This window comes from Coturnix japonica, chromosome Z, assembly GCF_054131305.1.
Source record: "Coturnix japonica strain WE chromosome Z, WE-NBRP24, whole genome shotgun sequence".
Classification (NCBI taxonomy): Eukaryota; Metazoa; Chordata; class Aves; order Galliformes; family Phasianidae; genus Coturnix; species Coturnix japonica.
The window spans coordinates 43,922,160-43,945,527 of NC_140702.1; the positions used below are offsets into that span (position 1 = coordinate 43,922,160).

The 23,368-nt window shown below is 48.3% G+C and overlaps 1 protein-coding gene and 1 long non-coding RNA gene across 21 annotated transcripts in view; one reads left to right on the forward strand and one right to left on the reverse strand.

The window, feature by feature from the left end:
- The window catches only part of NFIB (nuclear factor I B), a 256,034-nt gene that overhangs the window by 69,992 nt on the left and 162,674 nt on the right, over nt 1-23,368 (forward strand). For 8 of the 17 annotated variants that reach the window (XM_085527967.1, XM_085527971.1, XM_085527972.1 and 5 more), the window contains exon 1: nt 19,240-19,575. The exons of the other annotated variants lie outside the window; for them this stretch is intronic. In XM_085527967.1, coding sequence (XP_085384093.1) covers nt 19,546-19,575 — 30 coding nt within the window. In that variant the 5' untranslated portion in view covers nt 19,240-19,545. Of the gene's footprint in view, nt 1-19,239; nt 19,576-23,368 lie in introns of those variants that run through there. 17 annotated transcript variants of the gene reach the window in all.
- Nucleotides 215-3,319, reverse strand: LOC107306137 (uncharacterized). 4 transcript variants are annotated; one of them, XR_014939122.1, is made up of 3 exons: nt 3,228-3,319; nt 2,157-2,318; nt 215-864 (listed from the first exon to the last, which is right to left on the reverse strand). It is a non-coding gene; the product is annotated as an uncharacterized LOC107306137 (long non-coding RNA). The 4 variants fall into 4 exon arrangements; XR_001552012.3 differs by having other exon boundaries at nt 2,939-3,277; XR_014939121.1 differs by lacking the exon at nt 3,228-3,319 and adding an exon at nt 2,952-3,057.

A 23,368-nucleotide genomic window follows, 5' to 3' on the forward strand; every position in this document is an offset into this window, starting at 1 on the left:
AAAAAAATAAATAAATAAAAAAAAATAAAAATAAAAATCATAGCGATAAAAGAGAAACCTCCCAACTTGAAGAACGATGCCACCGCTGCGGTCTTGTGGGTTTTCCCTACCGCTCTTCAAGGATCAGGAATAAGCAATAGGATGCACCATAAATACATCGGAGTTGGAGACTAATATTTGCACGGGCTTCGTATAACCACATGAAAACATGAAGTAAGAATACACATTGAATTTATTGACGTGCATTTACAGGGGAAAAGAAAAAATACCCCTTCTGGTATTTCTCCGTGCAATTGAGGAATGTTAGACCATGCTGAAATGAGGGCAACTGGAAAACAGTGTTCATAATGCCGAGCAAAAACACAATAATGGTTAAAAGACAGTAAGGTTAGTGGCACCCAAAGCATCACAAACACCGTGCACTTGTTGGATGCAGAGGGTATTTATTTGGATGGTTGCTCATTCAGTTTCTTCATAATAAACACTATTTTTAATAGTAAAGCAGCTATTGCTTCTTGTCATACAATAACCACTGTCCGAACAGGAGTTTGCCCCCTTATGTCATGTACAGCGATCTTGTTCTCTTGCTGTCGATGCAGTGATTTGGAGCTACAAACACGTTTTTCTTTTATTCTATACACTCCTCCATACGTGAATTTCAACTCCCTGCAGGAAGAAGTCTGGTTTGCACTTATTTTAATCATTTGGGTTTGTTCAGCCGCTGATCTCTGGCCACCGAGGGCACCGTGGGTGAGGATGCTGTCGGTGGCGAAGATCGCGGTGTCTGGGCACGACTCCCTGCAGCACTTTTGCTAACGGTGCGGATGTCCCTGCAAATGGCAGGGGAGCCTTCCAAATCTGCATCTATGAAGTTTAAAACTCCTGTTAGCATTTCGGCATCTCAAACCTTACCTATGCGTACACCAAAACACGTATGTCATTACAGTGCCGAGGGTGCTGGTTTTCAAAGCCTGAATTACTGTAATTCAGCCTTTAGTAGGCATAATTTGACAGAAGTGTTTGAGGCTTTTTTTCCTCTCTCTATCCCAACTACTTTGCATTGTTCCCTCTTAGCGTTTTGTTGTTGTTGTTTTTCCATGTATGTCCAGCTCGTTGTTGAGCTTTTAGTTCAAAATACAGAAATGTGTTTATCTTATTTTTTAAGGGCACAGCGGCAGCAGTAGTGTCAGCTGAAGTGCTCAGGCAACGAGGGAAATATTTAATAGCACTTTAAAAATATTCATTTAGTGAAGCAGCACTAGCAGTGCAGAACTGCATCTGGGGAAGGAGAGCAGGGGTATGTAAATAATACTAAAAGCGGACACATAATTTTGTACTCATCATTAGGTGAACGTGGAGTTCCCAAAAATCTGCCCAGCAAGTGATGATAAAATACACTTGTCAAGGGGACGAGGAGGCATGGCACTGTTTTAGTCGGTTCTGATTTATTCTGATAGCTGGGCGCAGAGCTACGGAGAACTCTGCACACAGTTACCGTAAGGGCAGCTCTTACAGAAGATTTACCAGCTTATTAATTTGGATCTGTCCCTGCAACGTTTTAGAAACGTTTCTTTCCTTAGGCAAATGTTCCTGTCTACCTTTGTGAAGAGTGATTTGCCAAGCGAAGGGAGCAATTTCCTATAGCAGGTAGTTTGACAAGGAAAACCGACGGTCTTAAATATCAAAGTGCAGTCAAACCGCAATGAGATTCAAAGGAGGGAGTGTTGGTACATTTTGTTCCAGCGAACGAGCTATAAATAACAGCCCCCACCCATGTTGGAAGGGGGTTGATTTGCCCACTTGGAAGGGCCGGTATGAAATAGAAATTAAATTATTAATGTAATCAAAGAGAAAAATCTGCCCGGGGACGCTGAGGGTAACAGGGTTTTGTTCTGAAGCGTCGGCGACGTGAACAAGCCTGAGTGCGGAGCCGAGGCTCAGAGCGGGACCTGATGCGCTGTTGGGAGCTTTAATCTAATTTTATACCTTCCTCAAGGCGCACCGGAATGAGTTTGAACACGGTCATAATACGCTGAACGGTGCAGAGAGGTGCAACCCGGCAGCTTCCGCCGCTCTGCATGAGAAGCCAAATCTGAGCGCCTCATTTTCTGTCCCCCCCGCCCCAAAAAACACAGTTTCACTTTTTTTTTGCTTACCTGCAGAACGGGCTCCCTAACGATGCCAGAATTACTTTGACATTCATTTCTAAGATTAATGTCAATGTGGTGCACGTCGGCGAGGAAAATGCTTAACAACACAACTACACAGTCTGCTTTGCTGAGAGATTTGGTGCCATTTTAGAGACTTCAGCGTCCTCACTGCGGAAAAACCGAGCGTGTGTATTTTAGAAGAAAGAAACAGTAACAAGAAAAAAAAAATGAGGGGGGGTGGAAGAAAGCGGGGGATAGGGCTTTTAGTCCCCTAGACACCTTATCCGCAGGCAGGGAAGGATTTCTCTTTCCCACGGCTGCATTCCCGGAGCTATCCCTTCCCTGCTCTCGCGGGGGGCGCGTGGTTTGCGGTGAGCTCGCACCGCTCAGCGCACCACAGCGGCGGGGCAGCCGGCAGCCGCCGAGCGGTGCCGCTCTCAGCGCAGTGCAGCGCAGCTCAGTGCGGCCCCGGGCTGCCTCCACGCGCCGCCCCGCCGCCCCCGGCCCTTCCGACCGGTCTCGGCCCGCCGCCCACCCCGGTGCTGCCGCCAGCGGCGGTGCGGCGGCTCGCGGTCCCGCCTGGAGCGGGCAGCGGCGCGGGTCGCGGCGTGGGGCACGGTACTGTCACCTGGCCCTGCGAGCGCCCCGCAGCCCCCACCCGCCCCGGGCGCGATCTCACGCTCTCGCTTCGCTCCCGACGAGTGCCCCCGGCGGGACGGTGCGGCCGTGCTGAGCTCCCCGTTCCCAGAGAAGCTTCTCCCTCCCCGCCGAGCCAGCCGGGGACGGACCTTCCGCTGTCACCTCTCTCTCGTCCGCGGGAGAAGGGTCCCGCACGTTTCGCCGCCTACCCCAGCCTCCCTCCAGGTCCCGTCTGCGGGACTCAGGCTCTTTTTCCCTTCTGTCCTCCCGCTCGTCTGCCCGCCCGCCTTGCCTCCTTCTTATTTTCCCTGCCAGTGACTTCAGCCCAAGCCAAAGGAGGCACAAGGAAAAATACAGCCGTGGGCTCCAGGTCTATAAATACAGCTCAGAGAGAGCGCTCAAAAGTTTGGAAGGAGAGAAAGGAAGGAGGCAGCGTACGGAGACAAAAGCTGGAGCTGCTCCGCGGGCGGGGAGTGCAGGGCCGAGGCACGGGGCTCTGGCACAGCACCGAGCTGTTGGCTCGTTTGGTGGGCGGGCGGCAGCGAGAGGGGGGTCCGAGCTCACAGTTTTGGGCTTAAATTGACACCAGTCCCTCACAAATGTCAGCCGATCGATCAGTCAGCTGTACTGATCGGATACTGCGAGCAGAAACTTTCTTAAAGCCCCTTAAGCTGGCACTGGAGAAAGGCTGATGCTGAGTTTTGTTTGTGGGTTTTTTTTGTTTGTTTGTTTTTTTGCCCTGCTAGTGGGTGAATCCTAATAGATTCAACATTTCCTTGATCTCTCCATGGGTTGTGTGGGCCCACCATCAAAGGAGAGAAAAATACACTGCTGGTTCTTGAGAGCAGGGGTGGCGGCACCCCTGCCAGGTGGGTGTCACTGTCCTCAAAAGACAGTCCTTGTGGAAAATGCTAAGGGACCTGCAGTCTGCTGCAGAAGCGACACGCAGTTGTCAGAGAGGGAATGGCCAACGTACATCACCTGTATCCTGACTGTATATTCATACTTGCTGTTTTCTAGTCCATCTTAAAGCAAGCCATTGGTATCAAATGGCAGGTGCTGCTTTTTCCTACATTGTTGAATAGTACCCAATTATATCATGCACAGAATAACAGCAACAAGAGTCAAGGGAATGTGATGAACCAGAGAAAAGGATCCACTGATGAGGGTCCGCGATCTGTGAGACGAAGGAAGGAAGCAAAACTGGGGTTAGGAAATGAAGCTATTAAGTGGAGAAAGTGACTTTCAGCCTGCAGTCTTTGAAAGCACAGACGGACAAGCCAAGCTGGTCTGTGCTAAGAGTGCCAAGTGGAAGCCGTGAGAGGCCGCAAGATGCAGTGCCGAAAGATGTTGCTGGCAGTGGCCTCCTGCTGAGCCCCCCACCAGCCTCCACAGCCCTACACACCAGGAGAGCAGGGAGGAGGCCCTGGAGCACCATCATTCTGGCTGCTGTGAGGTAGAAACTGGGGGGTGGTGAGGGAATGAGGGCTGCTGGGAGGCAGAGCAGGTGGAAGGAGTTAACTAAAGTGAGAAGCAGACTGCAGCTGGGCACTGATGCTTTGCAGGGCTTTCTGCCTGCCTTGTCTGCCAAGCACTAGTCAGGGGAAGGTGTTCAGCCACTGAAGAGCTCTGCAGACCACAGGCTTCAGGAAGGCTGGCTGTGGGACTCTCCTGCACATCACACAGTTGCGTGGGGCAGCTTTGTTGTGCATGGCTGCCAAATGGGGCTGGGAGCTGCCACCCATCACCCTGCTTGTGCTACTGTCCCCTTGAAGAAAGGGCTGGGAGGTCACAACACAGTGTGGATCTCCTGGCAGGGGCCCGTGGAATCACCCCAGCTCCATTGGTGACAGACCTCTGAGAACTGCAGAGTTATTCCTAGGGAGAGGGCTGTGTCTGCCTCGTGTTCCCCAGGCTGGGCCGCAGCTGCCAGTCCTGCAGGAGCAGCTCACAGCCAGGGCTGGCTCTATTTAAAGCCTCGGCTGCTGCTGCAGGCTTCAGGCAGCGAGTGCCAATCCCTCAGCTTGGCAGCATTATTTTTGGCCGTGGCTCTCTCCCACAGCATAGGAAATACAATAAAATTAAAACAAACAGAAAAAAAAAGGGTAGGAGGGAGGGTGGTAAATAGAGGCAAACACTCCCCATGGAGAAAGGAGACCAGGGATGCCGTGCATCCACCCTTTCCCACCATTTTGTGTTTGTTTCTGCCTGCCTGCCAAGGCATAGCAGGTGTGGGGTGAGGAGCAGCGGCACAGCAATATGGCTGCACATGGCTGCCCTGCAGCCTTCCTCACAGTCCCTCTGGGGACTGTTGTTGTCCCTGTGTTCCATTCGGGGATGCCATGGGGACAGAGATGTCCCTAGGCCTGGTGGTTGCTGTCAGGGCTGGGTTGGGCCCAGCCATAGCTCCAGGTTGGGTAGCACAGATTCTTTTGTGGCTGTGGCTGGGTGAGGTGTGACACTGGGCTTGCTGATAGGGCCAGGCTTCAGCTGTCGCCTCACTCCTCTCAGCCAGGGAGAAGAGCTAGGATGCAGTGCAGATGAAGAATGAGCTCTTCCCTGTGCTGCTGCCATAGGCCTTTAAAAATGGGAGCAATGACAGAAGATATTTGCACAGATCCCATTCCTAAACCAAATCCGTGAGAACTGTAGGCATGCTGCATATCAGAAAGGAAGAATTCTGTGCTTTCCCAGGCAACTTATCAGCCAAAATTTCACAGAAAACATGAGAGGATGTGATTTGGAAGAGGGAAAATAAATCCACCAGGAAAACAAGATCCTCCATGCACTGATAAAGAAGAGAATAACACATAACTTCATAATAGGAAAACACTACTTATGTTTTTTCCTCTATCTGCCAACCTGCACTTCAACCTTTTTACAGCCAGCATGAATACATGCCTACATGTAAAACATACTCTTCTGAAATATGTGTAGTGCTTCTCTTTATAGTCTGTAAGATCTTTATGTCACCTTCTTTGCAGAGACTCTGCAAAGACACTGCTTTCCTCCACACACTGGAGAGTCTCATGGAGACTCCTCCGTGACCTTTATATGCCTTCCTGCTGCTACAGCTCCTGCTTCCAACATATTTTTTGTTCTTTGGCTTGTAAGAAGCAGAACAACAGGGAGAGCTAATAGTTGAGATGAAGGGGAGGGGGCTGGGAACGCGGAGAAAGAGATGGGATCTGCTGTGCTTTGTTTTTGCATTAGCAACCAGCACCACTCTTTTAACAGAGCTTGCATTTGCTCATCCCAATCTGCCAGGGCTGTTCTTGGCTGAGACTGACCTCCTGCTGTTGGCAGTCACATCCTCCTCTGACTTTCTCCACTTCCTCTTCTCAAGAGCTGAGTGCTGTCCTGCTCTGTCACTTGCTTGCCTTAATGGATATTGTACTGCAAAATATATTACTTCATTAATCAGTTCAACTGGTTAACAGAAAGATTAATAGTCTTATTATCTTGAGTGCATGTATCTCTATATTCGGAGTATTCAAAGAACTACAGGCTATGATTAAGCAACAGAGAAGTCCCATTAGAACCTTGTTTTCCATATGTTCAAAGCTTTCAGAAAATGTCGCCTTTGGAACTCAAATTTCCTGTTTCTAGTTAAAAACTCCTTAAATGTGAGGAAATCTTCCTCCAAGCACAAAACCCAGCCTTTTAGAGAACTCAATATATATTTAAAGTACAAAGCAGGGCTTGTATTTTAGCTTAAACACTTTCAAATCTCTCTTTTTTTTTTTTTTTTTCCCTCTTTTTTTCCTCTAAACTTAAATGTCCTTGAGAGCCAGGATTGCTTGTCCAGCTGTGGTTATAGACAGGATATGGGCTGCATTTCAAAATGTGTTCTGAGAAGTTCACTTTAAGGAGTGGCTGCCGCTGAAGTCCAAAACCCTCGTGTCAGGTAGCTTTGCAGTGTCATTCTGCATTCCCTGGGCTTCATTGTCCACTCCTTTCTATTTGTGGCTTTTTTTCTGTGCAGCAGAAATTACCTCGAGTCATTTGTGGCTTATACATGTGTTCTGTCGTGCAGCTCACTCCATTTTTACAGTGCTTGTCTCACCTTGAACATGCTGCTGAGGTTAACCAGCTCTTGACAGTGCCAGGCTCATCAAAGGGTTTGGTTACCTCCTGATGTGATCATGGCTTGGACTGTAATTTTGGTAGGTGCAAGCAAAATCAGCATGGACATTATGAGATGTTCAGAGAGGGAAAGCCTATGTTAATTTCAGAGTGTGCCATAATAAATGCAGTGAGGAACTGCAATTACAAAAAAATATGGCAACAGTACACCTGGCTATGCACTACTACAGTAGCCTTGAAGGATCTCTATCACCTCTTTAAATACACACCTTCAATCTAAAGACTTGTTTAACCTTTTAAAGAAAATGGGATTATCAGTGTAGCTAGTGAATGCTCCTTTCAGCATTCACACCAGTATAGCAGTCACAGTGATGCTCTTAGAACATCCTCTCAAAGTCCAGACAGCAGACCACTATGCATGTATGTGGTAAAAATATCTACACAGGGTGGTGGAATTTGTCTTCCTTGAGGCTGCTCATTCACAAACCCCACATCTTGGGAGAGAAGGAGTAAATAAATTAGACAATCTCTGCAAAACTTTAACTTAGCCTCCTGTCAATGGCTGCTTCAGTTTTCCCCTCCCATCTCAAGATGTTAGTTTTTGTCCTTAGCTTCTTAAATTTAAAATATTAGCAGGCTTCTTGGCCAGACCAAACTTCCAGTAGCTCACAAGCCCTCTCCCTACCAGCACTATTCACATACTGCTGATTTGACAGTGGTAGGGCTTTTTTTTACACCTGTGAATGTTACTTGTCTTCTCCTCAGTAACCGCCTCCTGTTAACATCCCAGAATCTCAGCCCATTTCCTCTGAATTCTCTTTCCAGTGAATTAAGAAAATAGTATGTAGTATTGTCTTCTGCTGGTTGCAGACGCCAGCATGAAGAGAGCAAAATGGATTTCCTACAATGACATGCATATCTTACCAACATCCATACTCCTGGGAGGGAATTAGATTCCTGCTGTTCAAGCTGTTAAATGTGACCTCTAGGACATCATGCTCGTCATCTTTCCTCTCTGTGTTATGGAAGTCTGTGTTGTCTTTCAGGCTGAGATAGACAAGTTTTCTCTGCGTTAGGTAAAGTGCAGTATTCACAACTGCCAACACTGCAGAGAAGTTTGTAAAGTCAGTTATCTCAAATATTAGCTGTTATTTTAAGCACATAAGAAGTAAGAACAAGGGCATAAATCATGTTAAGAATCTTTGCTACCATAAGATCTTCCACTGTCTTGCTGACAGCAGAACAACACAGATCTATAGAAATCTGGCAGAAAATGCTGTCAGGCATAAAATCATCCACCCTGAGCTGGCGTTTCTACACTTGTGAGCAGATCCTGGAGATGAGTGTCAGGAAGTTTCTGGTCAAGTTTCATGCATACTTCCTTTTTCATGCAGAAATTCTGAATGTCCCAAGACTATATGCTGAGACAGTAGCTTTCTTCTGGACAAGCTGTCATTCTGGTGACCTCTAGGACATCGTGTGAGTGTAGAGAGCTTCAGCATGCAATAGGTGTCTGCCAGACCACATTAGCACTTATCAACACAGATAAGCACTCCTCCATGTTTTACTTTTCCTTGAAATCCTCCTGTGACATTAAGATGTTCATACGAAAACAACCTTTGCTGCTTTCCTTAATCTCTGCTGCATCCTGCTGCAGTAATGTTAACTCCACATTCATGAGTGGTTGATCCGGGTCCAGGCTGACCCAACAGGATAGGGCAGAAAAGAAAGTGGGGAGCTGGAGCTGCTTCTGTCACATAAGCCAGTGGGATAGAAGTGCTTTCTCATAGGAGTTTAGGAGGGACAGAAAAGTTCTTCCTCTGACCACTTTGGAACACAGCCTGTAACCAAGGGGTGCTAACAGCCTTCGAAGATGGTCAGAAATCCTAGCACCAGAACTATCCTAGGACCAAACTGAAAAACTTGTGTAACTGCAAGATGATAAAAGAGTTTGTTACTTGACTACAGGTTATGTGTAGCTATTCAGGTACTGGGCTTGGCAACCACAAGTAAGCACAAATGATTCCACAGCAGGAAATACTTTGCCACATCAATTTGGGTGCTACAGGACAATCTCATAAACAGGAGAGACTGGCAAGTTCAGAAAGAGACCTCAGACTGGAGCAGGAAGGAGACTTAAATCTGGTAGATTGATTTGCAAAAAAAAAAAAAAAAAAAAAAAAAAAGGAAACCAGAATAACTGTCCTCTAAGGGCCTGCCCTGGCTTCATTTCACAATGTTCTGCCATTTCTGAACTTAAAATAAATAAATAAATAATTTTCTGCTACAAAAATACAGCTGTTACAAAGTCAGTTAATGTGCTGCTGCTCTGTTCGCATAGCGTGGCTGAAAATGCTGGGAGGCAAAAGTAACAACAAAGATGTGCACCCCTTCCTTTCCTGTGCACCTTAATGAGGTGTGAACTCAAAAGGCTCTGTACGCCATTTAAATGCTACTATTAAGTCTCAGCTACATTTTTTTTTTTCCTTTTTTTTCCCCCCCCCTTCTATTAAAAACAATGATGTTACAGTTCCTCAGCAATCTTGTGTACCAAGTGAGGCAAGGATCTGGGGGAAGAAATAATACTTTCCTGTATTATTAAGGACAGTTGAAGAGCTGAAGGCAGCCTTGAAGATACTTTCTACTGTTTTAAATCTTCGGTTTATAACCTCCTAATCTTCTTTTAATTCGTTCTGGTGATGATGTGGTGGTGTGGCCGTGTAGTGATTGTGCTGCTGAAATACTTCAACAGAGGAAGAGGATTAAACCAATAAAAGTGCATAATGGCAGACTGTGAACAAGGCAGAAATAGGTGGTGTGCATCAGGACTCTCCTGCTGTTTTCTAGACAAGGAAAAGTAGACTTGCTGTTGACTAAAACTGCGTATGCCACATTTCCTCTCATTATAATCTAGCAGCTGAAACCTGTGCTGCTGTATTATCCAAGGCAAAAAAATCTCACCTGCTGCAGCCAGCAACAACTTTGTTACAGGTTGTCATGGGATAAGGATTTTAGATCAGATTTTGTGGCATCTCCATGATTTCTCTCTTGCTTAACATGCACGGGTAAGGCAGGAATGAGCAGCACATGTCCCAGCCTCGGGGAGTGGGAACCCCAGGCTTCGTGTGGAAGTGTGAGGAATGACTAATGCCAGCCCCTGGGAGACTCCTGGCCTGCGCTGCCCTGATCTCTTTGCCCAGTGCATTCTATCCCAGACCGCAGTGTGTGCCTGGGGGAAGCAGCAGCAGAATCTGCTCTGCTGGTGCCAAGCTCAGAGTTATATTTCTATCTAGTTGCTAGGAAACTATGCGGGGGGCTCAGTGGGGCCGGCAGTGTATACGAACCAGCACGGCAAAAGTATGAACTTTCAGAAATAATGAGCAACTGTTGTGCACATGTGCAAATGGTGAATTTTCCATGGCGTGCTGCTCAGATGGACGTGAATGGGTCTCTGCAGGAGCAGCAGGCGGCACCTTTTTAAGGTCGGTATTCTTTTCTGTGAAAAGTTTGGAGTCCCCAGCTGAAAGCTGGTGGGGCTGGAGCAGTTTTCTGCAATAGAAACACGTAGCCAAAGGTACCCACCTTCCTTACTGCCTTGCTAAGCACAAGGACAGCAGCACTTCTCCAGCACGCAGCTGAAGCATAACTGGACCCTGCTTGCTGTGCGGGCACTCACTGTGCTCCTTATCTGCTCAGTTTGTCCTCTGATTGCAAGTCTATGACTCAGGCTTTACAGCTGAACTATCCGTGTGCCAGATCCTCTTTCACTCATTTCATTTCCCTGTGCTGCCAGCAGTGAGGAAAGCTTGAAAACAAAAGCAGAGGTTTTAATAAAACAAATTGCATGTATTAGCAGCTTTGGAAAAAAAAAAAATGTTTTGAAAATGTTGGTCTGTTACTAATTCTGTTATAAAGATGTCAAATAATTTTCTTTGTCTGCTACTTATTTTAGCAGGGATTCTGCAAGTGAATTCCTCAGATTGCTCTGTCAGATCCAGATAGGTAAAATGGTGTGCAACAGTTACCCATAGAGGAAAGTTATTTACGCTCTTTTTTAAATTTTATTTCCTTATTTTACCCAGTGTAAATGCATTCAGTGTTATCAGTATTTGCACACAGAAAACCTCAGGTGAGAAAATCTGGAATTAACAGAAACTTAGTTCAGCCTGTTACAAAGCACACGAGCCTTCAATCATATCCAAGGAAAAGAAGGCAGTAGTTGAGACATACTGGTGCTACGTGAGTGAGAAATCAAAAGCAATATGAGATGTTTAAATACAATGTTTGTATTTAAACATTTCTTCAGAAAGTTTTCCTAGGACAAACAGTGCAGGCTTCAGCTAAGCAGAGCATCTGTTGCAGCTCTGAGCAGCACCATTTTGCTCAGGCTATGATACCTATTGCTCTCCAGGCTGCCATTGCTTCTTGTTCAGCATAGCATAGGGAGCTCCGATTATTTGCTAAACCAGCAGCAGAGCTGGGCTTAGCAACTGCACAGGCTCAAGCAAGCAACAACAACACCAGAAAGCGGCGGAGAGCAACAGGCCTGTCTACTAAGACTCGCATCTTTGGCAGCAGTCATGACAAGAATAACAAAATTAAACCTAAACCAACAGAAAGCCCGGAAATCTATGATGAAATATCACCACGGTGTCTTGTAATAAACTCTGGTGAGTGTTGATGACCAGTGCGAATCGCTAATTGTCTGTGACTCTCTTGATTCAAAACTCGCATCCTTCGACAACAAGAGCAAAAAAAAAAAAAAAAAAAAAAAAAAAAAAAGTAAAATAAATCAACACCCACAGATCCCCTCTGGCATGGAAAAAGGTCTGCTCTCCCGCGACTGGCTGGCTGCCGTACAGCTCACAGCATCTCTGCTACACAGCGTGGAGTTGTTCATAGCACGAACAATCGCCGCCTCCATTCACTGCCCATAAAAGAGCCTTAATTTCATTTTTTTGTTGTTGTTGTTTTTTCTTTTTTTTCTTCTGTGTTCGGTTTCTTCATAAAACAATCAGGAAAATAAAGAGAAAAGAACTCAGCAGCCATTGTTCTGAAGTCTGGAAGTGTATGCTTCTGTTACTGCTACTTTTTTTTTTCTTCTCCCCAATTTCATGGCAATTTGTGCTTCATTTTAGGAGGAGATTGTATTTTTAGCAGCTCAGAATGTTTTTTGTTTTTTTTTTTTCTTGAATCAAACAAAAGAAAATCGACTTCCTGAGAGGCCCCCATGCTCCCAGCAATGGTCTCCAAGCAATTACAAGGTTCTTTAGAGCTCGTGCTTGGCCAGCAGTGTCTAGCAGGAAGGAATACGTGTGCTATCTGACTGATTGGGGCTCAACACACATGTTTACCTCACGCAGACTTATTTATTCCAGGGTAAGGAATAATAAAGGAATGTAGGAAGCTTTGGACGTGAGATCCTTCCTCTGTACAGAGCAGGGCGGTGGTTTCTAATGGGCACCTGAAGGCACGGGATTGTTGTACAAGCGGCCTGCTTTACAGAAATACGTGCAAAGAAATGTTCTCGACAAGTGTGATCGGAGAGGGCTAAGCCGAAATATTTCAGTATAGATGTGTATATATATATAGAGAGAGAGATAGATTTAACAGGGCTGCAAGCAGCTTAACCCTTCCCTTCACACCGCGGTCACACACGGGCCGCTGCCCGCTCCCGGGGCGCCGAGCCGAGGCCTCCTGAGCGCGGCTTGGCGGGCGGGCGGCGCGCCGCCATTGGCTGCCTCCCGGCGCTATGCAAACGAGCTCGGCGGCCCCGCCGCGCACGGCACCGCAGCCGACAGGCGGAAGCGAAGGGCCGCGCTGCAGCCGGGCCCGGGGGCTGCGGGAGGGGCGAGGGTGGGTGCGAGTCAGAGAGGCGGTGTGTAGGGCACCGTGGGCAGACACACGTATGGATACATAGATATATATATATATATATACAGTGGTCTTGTGTTAGGAAAATAAACACGGAGACTGTCCCGGGCCGTGCGCTCCGGCCTCGCAACTCATAGTATCATAGTCTTGTGAGGGTTGGAAGGGACCTTAGAGATCATCGAGTCCAACCCCCGGGATTCGAGCCCCTGTGTAGCAGAGCGGCACTTCTACCACTTGCGCCACAGGGGGGATTCGAACCCATGGCCTGCGGTGTTGCAAGCAGCATTCCTACCACTGCGCCACCGGGGCACGCTCGAAGGAAGGCGGCTGTGGGGGCGGTGGGCCGTGGCCTTGCCGCCTTTTCCCCGGCCGTGCGGGAGGGGCCGCAGCCACACACACAGCGATAGCGGCCGCCTGTCGCGGGCTAAAGGCAGAAGGCCGCTCCGGGAGTCCAAACAGCACCGAACCGAACCGAAACACCGAACGTGGAGCGCATGAAACGGGCGCAGATCCGCAGCGTGGTCCCGCCGTAACTCCGGGCTGTGTGGCGTCTGATCTGCGCCCTGCTCTGAAACGCTGCTGTCGCCTCCGTGTTACGGGGCGAGGTGTAAGCGGCGGCGTGTTTGTGATTTGCCTTTTTGGCAGCTTTTGTATGTGGGTCACAACTTTTATGCCAGGAATCAGTTGATGGGAGTTTGCGTCCAAAAGTGCTGAACTTGGCACATTTCCTGCTCCATCCCCCTTGCTGGCAGGCAGCTACCGGCCCGGGGCTGGAAGAGATTAATGCAAATGCTGCTTTATTTGTACCTCGCGGGCTGCTCCTCTCTCCCTTCTCTTGTTGCCTAAGATACTGTTTCTTTACCGGCGTTTTAATGTAATATTTCCATCGGGCCGTGCTAGTGGTGCTCAGGTTGAGTGGGCTGCGGTGTCCTGAGGGAATGGCACCACCGTGGAGATGCCCTTTAGACGGGGATGGCACTGCCGTGGTGATGCCCGTGGACGGGGTTGGCACTGCCGTGCTGTATGGGCTGCATGGGCTATATGGGCTGTATGGGCTATATGGGCTGTAAGGGCTATATAGGCTGTATGGGCTGTACGGGCTGTATGGGCCGCCCGAGCCCCGTGCTGCGCGCTGCGTGCCTCAGGGCGAAGTGCTCGGGTGGCATTCTGCCTCATTCCTAAAGTTACTTTGGAGGGTTTCCTTTTGTTCCCCGCTGCCCCTTTTCACTGCCTCTCTGTTGTGGGACCTGCGTGTGTATTTTAATTCATTCCTTTCTCCTGCGTGCCTGTGTGTATGTGTGTGTGCGCCTGTCTGCTTTCCCTCTTGTCCTCCCTTCGCCTGTGTGTCTGGGCCACATTTTAATGCACAATATCCCATCCATTAAGCTGTGGTTGAATGCGGAGTGTGTGAGGACTTGGCAGCCCGGGTCGGCGGGGGCGGGGAGCCGCTCGGCGCGGACACGGGATGCCGGGGAGCCGTGCTCTGCATGGCTATGAGGGCTGGGAGAGCAGCCCTCCGCCGCTGCTGCGAGCGCTGCGGAGCTCCAGACGGGACAGACAACATCTCCGGCTTTCTTTCTTTCTTTCTTTCTTTTTATTTTTTTCTTTCTTCCTTTTTCTTTTAAAGTACAGTAGCTGGCACGGAAAAGGCGCCAAAACACACAAAGATTAAAGCTCTCTGAAGCGGTCGTGCTGCTGCCCTTCTGCTCCTAACGTTGAATTGCAAAGAAGAGAAGAAGAAAAAAAAAAAAGATAGCTTTTCGGTTCTGATTTGGGCAGACGTACACATACAGCCTCTCCTCCCCCACTCCGAGGCGCTGGGAAGTGGTACGGACCCGCAGAGAGGAGGGGCCGAGACTGGGTCCTGCTGCCGCGGTCTGTGTGTGTCCAGAGCTGATTTAAGATCAGCAAATGTAATTATTTCTTTTTAAATTTTTTTTGGTAAGAATTTACTGCATTGGGGTAAGAGGGTTTCCGTGCCTTTGTGAGGCTGAGAACATGACCCGCAGCGAGGACAAAAACTGCGCAGTTGTGTAACCCAAAACGCTGTGGTTTACACAGCTTTACACTTGAGGTTTGATGTTTTCATTTGCTGGTCTGGGAGCTGTGGAAAGCTCGAGTACTGCAGCCCCCATCCGACCATATGCAGACAGAGGTCAAGCACACTCCCTTCGTGTTTCTATGCTCAGCCAACAGTGCTCTGCTTCTGATTGTGTATGTGCATGCTTTGTGTCTGACCATACACACTTTGTGTACAGAGTATGTTTCTTCTGATCACTCAGAAAAGTGCGACTAAATGTGAAGATATATAGGTGTTTTACTCCACCAACTCAGAAGTTTTACTGAGTGCTGTCTGCATTTGAAAGAACTGTAAATGCCTTACAAATTCAGCTGCATATGACATAAATCAAGACCTCATAAACTAGCATGTTATCAGTTTGCTTATTTAGCTCGTCATTACGTGTGCTCTCTGAATGCTTGCTGCTCCACTTCTTGTGTGCACACATCTGTATGAGCACATAGGAAAACTGGCCAAGGCTGCAGTCATGATACATGCATGTAACTTTTTAGTTTAGCGTGATGGTACAAGAGGCCTTGCAATGCATGAAATCTGTTTGTACAGCTACAATGACTGTTAGGTAACTCTGTGACAATGCAGTACACTTTGGGCAGTGGACATAAACTGTACTTTCTTTGTGCTGCACAAAGTCATGCATGCACCCAAGTGTTTGCCTATCTCATGCGTATGTCTGTGAGCTGCGTTTGCTGACCATGGGTGAAAAACAAGTTAATGATATTGCTCTTGAACTAGAAATAAATGCTTGTTGGAAGCCTCATGTAAAAATTTTGGAGCTGTTTCACTGACACTGATTCTCATGGATTAAATGTTGTACGTCTCAACCAAATGCTTCTGCCTTTTGCAAAGGCACTATTGGAATTGTCATGGAAGACACGATTTCCTAGAGGTTCAGTACGTGCATGGCTAGACATCAGACTCGTTTGCCCAGCTGTAAAAAATGAGATTGTGCATTAACAGTGCTGCTTTCCATATTTTTTGATGTGCAGTGATACTTTGGCACTCCAAAGCATGTGAGAGTTGCTTTCTGGGCAAAGGGCATCAGCCAAAATTCTGCTTTGGGAAGGGTGTCACTGGCCTTTCCACTCTTTAACGTCATTACCTCTGAAGTCCAAGGGCAGTGCCCCTTTACAGCAGCTGGTACAGTTTGTGAACACTGTGAACCAAGGGGTTAAAAACAGGCTTTCCATACAGGGTGCCCACAGTTCTGGGGCACTGCTGGGGAAGCCAGAGAGCCAGGGTGGGTGTTGGGGCTGCTGAAAGCATTCCTGCTCCTGGTGAGCTGAGCTGGGGGAGTGCCCTTTGGGGGCTGTGGATGCACTGGCCAGGGTGGCTCCCTGTGCTTGTGTGCCCCTGTGCCAATGTGTCCCGGTGCCCACAGTCCATATGGTCCAAGGGTACAGAACAGCTCCTGGTGGCTCTCAGCAGGATGGTCGGGGGTGAGATTTATTTCCTAATTACCAGCATCAAAAAAATGGCTGGACTTCCAAGCATCACATGGAAGTTGGCATTGCTCAGGCAGTGAATACAAAATTACAATTGTCCCCCAGCCTGAGTTTCAAGGATAGGGAACTGGCAACTGTGGCAGCAGTGTTAGAGTCCAGGGGTAGGAGAAAAGGATGTGGGTGGGTTGGGTGGGAAAGTGCTGCATGCAGGCAGTTGGGGTGATATGAACTATGTTCTACCATGTTTCTTTGCAGCCACAGCCCATCCACCAAGCTGCATTAATCCTCTTTTTTCCAGGTCTACCCGTACCTGTTTATGCACCTCTGCAGGGAGCAGGGAGGCAGTGTGGAGTTGCTTTTTTTTCGTCTTTTTTTTCATCTTTCCTTTCATTTTCCCTTCCCTTCCCTTCCCTTCCCTTCCCTTCCCTTCCCTTCCCTTCCCTTCCCTTCCCTTCCCTTCCCTTCCCTTCCCTTCCCTTCCCTTCCCTTCCCTTCCCTTCCCTTCCCTTCCCTTCCCTTCCCTTCCCTTCCCTTCCCTTCCCTTCCCTTCCCTCTTTCCTTTTTAAATCATTTTCATGGAGGTATCCCTCTGTTCTCAAAAACATCTTTAGCTTGCTTTCTTTTTGAAGGAACCGTGTGTGTGTGTGTGTGTGTGTGTGTGCACACTTGAACACAGTGTACCAGGGCAAACCCTGCCTTCTATTGGGTTCCCACTGCAATTAACTAGGAGGAATGGAGCCCAGACTTGCCTGGTTGAGCCCACTGCTGCCTCCTTCCAGCAGGGCCCACCTTGCCTCCAATAGGACATGAAGGAGATGCCTCCACATTGTTGTCCATGCAGCTCTGCTTCCCAGGAGACATTCTTGCAGGGGTCCTCTTCATCCCAGCTGTAGCTGAACTCTTCAGTCCTGTTTGGGCAGGGATGCAGAGCACCCAAGGGCCGGCTTAGTTGGTGTGAATCTGATCTCACCTCTTGCAGCAGAGGTGCCAGCCCTCACCTCACCCCATGCTCTGTTTGGGTTGTCATGCTTGGCTCCCATCACTGCCAGGACTTGGCCACATGGCTCTTGCTTTCAGTGCATGGGGCTCAGTGTGGAGACATCCCTTGGCCTCCACCTGGGGGAGAGACTGTGGTGTTCTGAAAGCTCTACTTGGGAAGGGAGGCTCATTCCCTGTGTGTGCAGCTGAAGGGGCCCTCGTGGAGGGGTATGAAGGAGGAGGGGGCTGCAGAGGAATCACTGTGGTTTTATAGCAGGTCTTCAGTGTTGTGCAAGAGTTGGAGCGTGCAGAGAGGTGTGCTCAAGGACATTGGTTCGTTTGTGCCAAGGGGAATGTCTTTTATGGTAAATTAACTCCTGTTAAATTGAATATTTATTCAAAGGGAAACTCCGGCATTTAGGGCTGGTGTTATCAGCCTTCTGCAGTGTCTGGGTGAAGGGAAAGATGATGGGATTTGGGGGTATTCTACACCAGATAGGAAAACAAATGTGCTTACTGCGGTTAACCCCGAGTTTGCCTCATCCCTGCTTGCCCAATGCGTGCTCTGAACCTGTCACTGATTAATGTGGTCTGTAGAAAGGGAAGCCTTGGCTGCCGGTGGAACCCTGCAGATCTGAGGGGGCTGTGCGAGTGTAGCCAGAGTTGCAGGGATACGGGATGCATTCTGCGGGGTCATCGTGGGGCTGGGGCCGCTTCTGTGGCTGTACCTGGCTGTAGGGTGCTCTGCCTCCCCCGCCCATCCCCCTTCTCCTTCTGGTTTGTAAATTTATGGGGATTGCAGCTGGTGGACTTGGCAAGCTCCCCTCATTAAGAGCCCTCTTGGAAAATGGGCTGTGTTTGAGCATTTCCCTAATGAGGACAGGACGGGGTTAAAAAGTGACCATTTCATGGTTGACTTGAACCTGCCTCCTCTCCTTGATGTGTCGCCACGAAACGCCCGACGCGAACAAACTCGCACTTCGGGAGGGAGGGAGGCGGGCGGGCTGCGGTCCCTCCGGGGCCATGGGGCACGGCCGCCCCCGGCCCAGCAGCGCAGCGGCAGAGCAGGGCAGCTCTCCGTTCCCCCCGCGGCCCCTTTCCCCTTCTCCCTCACCCGCGCGGAGCCGCGGTTCGTCCCCAGCCCGTCCCCGCGCCCCCAGCCCCGCCCGCCGCCGGATCGCGCCCGGCGGCAGGAGGAAGAGAAACCTCCTGCAGATGGCAGCCCGCCCCCGGCCCCCGCCCCCCGCCGCAACTTTCTCCCGGCATAGGAGAGGGAAAATGAGGGATGTTTGCTAAGCGCGCCGGGTCCTTCTGCGGCGTTCGGCGGTGATTAATAGGGAGGGCCGGGGAGGGGGATCTGGCGGAGCTGGAATGTATGTGCAGGAGAGGGAGGAGGAGTGTAAGCGGTGATTGTGTAATTAAATAATTAAAAAAGAAATACTTAAGTCTCATTTGGGAAGAGAGCTGGAGCGGGGTCCGGAGGGTGTAACCGGCGAATTTTTCAACTTCCAAGTTCTGAGAGCAGAGAGAAAAGGGGAAAGGGGAAACGGCGTTGAAGGCACACGGGGCGGGAGGGAGAGAGCTGGAGGGGACCGATCGCCTGCATTTCAGGAGATCGTTTTCATTACAGCGGGGAGCGGCCCCTCGGCGCGGCGCTCGGAGCGGCACGCAGCTCGCAGGCGGCGCCCTGAGCGGTACGGCTGCGCGGGGCCCCTCCGGCCACGGGGGTTCGCCCCGCAAGCGCGGTCGCCGCCGCGTAAAGTTTCGCTGCCATCGCTCCGCGATTCGTGCTCTGCTCAGCACCGTAACCTTGAACTTTCGAGAGCGTGGTGACAGTGCCGTAATAACCCGCCACCAAACTTCTTAAAAAAAAAAATAAAAAAAAGCCAAACAAAAAAAAATCCTCCCGCCCACCTCCCCCCCCTTACCCCCCCCTCCCCTCCCGCCCCCCCGCCCGAGTCCTTCCCCCCTCATCTGCAAAACAACCGCCGGCAGCCGCCGCCGCCGCCGCAGCAGCAGCAAAGCACGGCTCTGCGCGCCGACTACAAGAGGGTTAAAAGTGTAGATTGGATTTCACCCCGGGAAATCGAGCGCACGGAGTGAACTTGAATCTTTGGCTATTTAAGGAGGACTGGGGTTTGTTGTGGAGTTGTGGTGATTCAGGGCAGAGCCCCGTCCTGATTGATTTCATCTTCCTCGAGTCTCAGATGACTGTAAAGTGAACAGATGAAATTATTCCTTTTTTGAGGCTTTTTCTTAGGGGCTCTCCGGGCAGCGCGTTTGCAAAAGCGAAGTCATGATGTATTCTCCAATCTGTCTCACTCAGGTATAGACGCATTTTTATTTATTTCATTTATTTGCTCGCTTATTTATTTATTTTTACGCGTTTTCTGTATTTATGTCTGAGTTGCTCATGAGTCACTGTAGCACTTGTAACGGGTTAAGGCGCGGTCGTGCCGCTCCTCGGACCCAAACTCCGCTCGCAAGGAGGGATTCAGGGGATGGACTGCACCAGGCCATTGTTTTGGGGGGATCCGTTCAAAGTGTCACTCGCAGACAAATACTGTTAATTGCTGGCGCACAGCGAGTCAAAGGTTAACGGAAGGGAAATGAGCGTAATTGCGCTAAAAAGCGGGTTTGATAAGTATTGATTTGATTGGAATCAAGCGATCCGCGCTCTTTTCAGCTCTGCGGCGTTCACGGTGCCTAATTAGAGGGTTTAAAAAGGAAAAGTGCTGTCTTTGACCAAAGGGAAAAAAACAATCTCAGCGCTCTGCGGCGCGAAGTAACCCCGCCTGATACTTCTGGAGCTCCGCTGCCTGCAGCGGCCGAGCTCGGAGCGCGGGGCGAGCGCGCTCCACTCGCAGCGCACCGGGATCTCTCCCGCCCGGCGCCGTGCTCGGGACCGCTGCTCGGGCCGCGGCTGTCACCGGGGAGCAGGGGGAGCTCCGAGAGCAGCCCCCACCGCTGCCCGGTGCCGGCCTCGGGATCTAAGCGGCCGCGGGAGCCGCCGGCCGAGGGTCCTCGTGAGGCCGCGGAGAGATCTCGGCGCCGGCGCTGCAGGGGAAGCGAGAGCCGCGGCCCCGGAGCGTTTTCCGAAGGGAAAACCCTGTGTGCAGAGCCAGGGGACAGTTTTCAGGAGCTTTTGTGAAAGTCTGTCTGATGAGGATGTGATGTAAACTGATGAAGTGATAACTGCTTGCTTCCACATTGGCGCGACAAATAGCTCAAGAAGAAGAAAACGTGCGAAAGTAATGTCTCGTGTGCGCCGTAATTAAGCGGCCAATAACGCGCTTATAGCTGCACGGTGAATAAATAAATATGATTTAAGTTATTCGACAATTAGAAAGCATTGTAATTCAAAAGGGCTGAAGTATTCATAAATTGTGAATGGAGATGGAAACAATGATAAGGCTTATTCAGTGATTGGATACAGTCCTGTAGCTTTTTGGCTGACACATTTTTTATTGTTTATATTTTGTTTGGCATCTGAGCGTGATTGACTTAGATATGGATATTTTCAGCAAGCAAACGTGAGCTTCAGTGAAGCAAAGCTGGAAAAGAGTACTGCAGGAGTATTTCTCCTTCAAAAGAAAAAGTGCTGGGTGCAGGAAGCACGTTGTGTAGTAGATAGACGTATGCTCTCAGGTACACATCGGTAAATACTTACGGTGGAGTCTACAGTTAGTAGGAAATAATGGTGAGTGGGTTGTGTCCTGCAAAACCACTGTCAGGCAGCAAAATCTCTGTGCAGGAGTGCGTACCTCAGAGCACAACTTGAGGCAGCAGGTTTTGCACTGAGAGCACGCACGTTTCCTCCACCACCTCTCGCACAGCGCACAGCTCACGTTGCTCTTTTCTGCTCCTGTGACATTTTTTCCCCCCATATGCTTGCTTATTGGGCTCCTAGGTGCAATAGATTTCCTCACTTTACAAATCTCTATTAAAGTGCCATACTTTGGCGTGTACAGAAACACAGCATTGCACTCTGCAGCCATAGGTATAAGGAAGCAGTTCCTGGCTCCCGCGTGTTAATAACTTCTGCCTTACATGTTACAGGCATGCTGCAGCATCTGCCGTGCAGAAGCGGTTCACACATAGAGGCTCAGCAAAATCACAGCAGTTTGATTTTAGTTTGGAATTTTTATCTGTCTGTTTAGAGCCAGGAGAGCATTTCTGAAATTGTCTTTCCCTAAATTAAAAAAAAGAAAAAAAAAAAAAGAGGTTACAATGTAAAAGAGAATGCATGCTTTCCATTATTTTGAGTTGCGGCCGAGTTAAAATGAGCGCTGCCAGAATTGCTCTCTATTGTGCTCTTGGTCTCGAAGGCTCTGCACAGATGCATGTTGATTGTGGCAGTGCATGCTCAGAGGAAAATATTTTGGTAGAAGTTCTAAACACAGAGCACCTGTTTGAAGCAGGCTGCCTGCACAAGGAGCACAACTCAGTTTGTGCCAGTGCAGCGCCAAAGCATCTTGTAAGCACAACTATGAAACCCAGAAGTGCAGTGTTAAGACAGACTTTGGCAACTCAGACGTTGCCCATCACTGTTTCAATAAAAGTTTGGTGGCTGTAAAGTAACTTGAAGGAAGAAGGAAGACTTAGCAGAAGCAGTGTAATTTGGGGGTGGGAGGGAGGGTGTTCTTTTTCCTGTCCCTCTGTAAGTGCCTTTCCCCCTGTTTTGGAATGAGAGTAAACTACATTCATCCCTCTTGCTGAGGCATGATAGGATGCAGTTACCGCATGCCTTCAAGTGCTTGGGCTCTTGTGATATTTTTACCATAGTTTATTTTTATGTTATGGTGGTCCAGGAAACTCCGAATGTGTTGTCTTTCTCTTTTCCCCTCAGAATACGCTCCTTCATTATGCAGAAAGAAAATCTATGGGAGGAAATGGAGCGCCTGAAGTTTTTGGTGTAAAATTTCTGGACTTCTGCCTTGTATACTTACTGCATGGTCTTCAGTCCAAACTTGGATGAACTGATATAAAGTTTGTCAGAGTGGAAAATGTGAGAGTAGCGCTTCGTTTCCCCTTTACCTCTTCCAAAAAGAAAACCTGGCCTATCTATCATCATTATGCTACAATTAGACAAAGGGCATTTTCCCTGTATTTACAAACTACATAGTTATCCTATAATAACTTCCATGTTAATTTAAGCGGTCAGCGCAGAATGGTTCACCTGAGCTGTTGGATATGACATCTTATGTCCATGAATCACTCTATTGCGAGAGCAACTATGGCACATGGGTAATGCCACAAAAACATAAAAATGTTTTTGTTTTTTCTTTTAATTCTTTCTCCTCCCCCCCTCCAATATTGCCTGTCTGAATGAATATTAAGGGGAAAAATAAAATAAAATCTTGTAGATGGCTTTTTAGAAGGTTTAGTGGAGAAAGTGTGTGATTAATTGCAAATCTCCATTTAGGATAGTTTTTATGGGCACTTCTTGTCAAGTAATGTTTCATTTCGAAGGACTCTGGATGCACAATGACTGTCTCAAAGATATCCGATGATATTGCTTTAGAACAGGATCTTCTTTGCTGTGTTTCTCCTTCACAATCTTTTGCACGTATCTATAGATTTAGGACTCTAAGATATTATAAAAGAAAGGTCTCAATATGGTTTTAAAAAGGTGTTTCTTTTTCTTTTCTTTCTTTCTTTCTTTCTTTCTTTCTTTCTTTCTTTCTTTCTTTCTTTCTTTCTTTCTTTCTTTCTTTCTTTCTTTCTTTCTTTCTTTTCTTTTCTTTTCTTTTCTTTTCTTTTCTTTTCTTTTCTTTTCTTTTCTTTTCTTTTCTTTTCTTTTCTTTCTTTTTTTTCCCTTTTCTTTTCTTTTTTAATTCCCCCATCTTTGTAAAGGAGAGCATTCAATCACCAGCGAGTGGAATTTAAAAGCAGGAATTTGTCTCTATGCAATTTTCATAGATGTAAAATGCTATTGGCTATTAGTGGTAATATGTTGTGAAGTACCTGAAGATGAAGCCATTCTGGAAGAGTTTGCCCTGTTCCCCTTAAAAATGAAAACTGATTCTGCAGTATTCTATTAGTGTAGAAATCGCACATTAATTTCATTGCCATTTTAAGCTACAATGCTGAAGTCTGTTTCAGATGTAATTACTGTA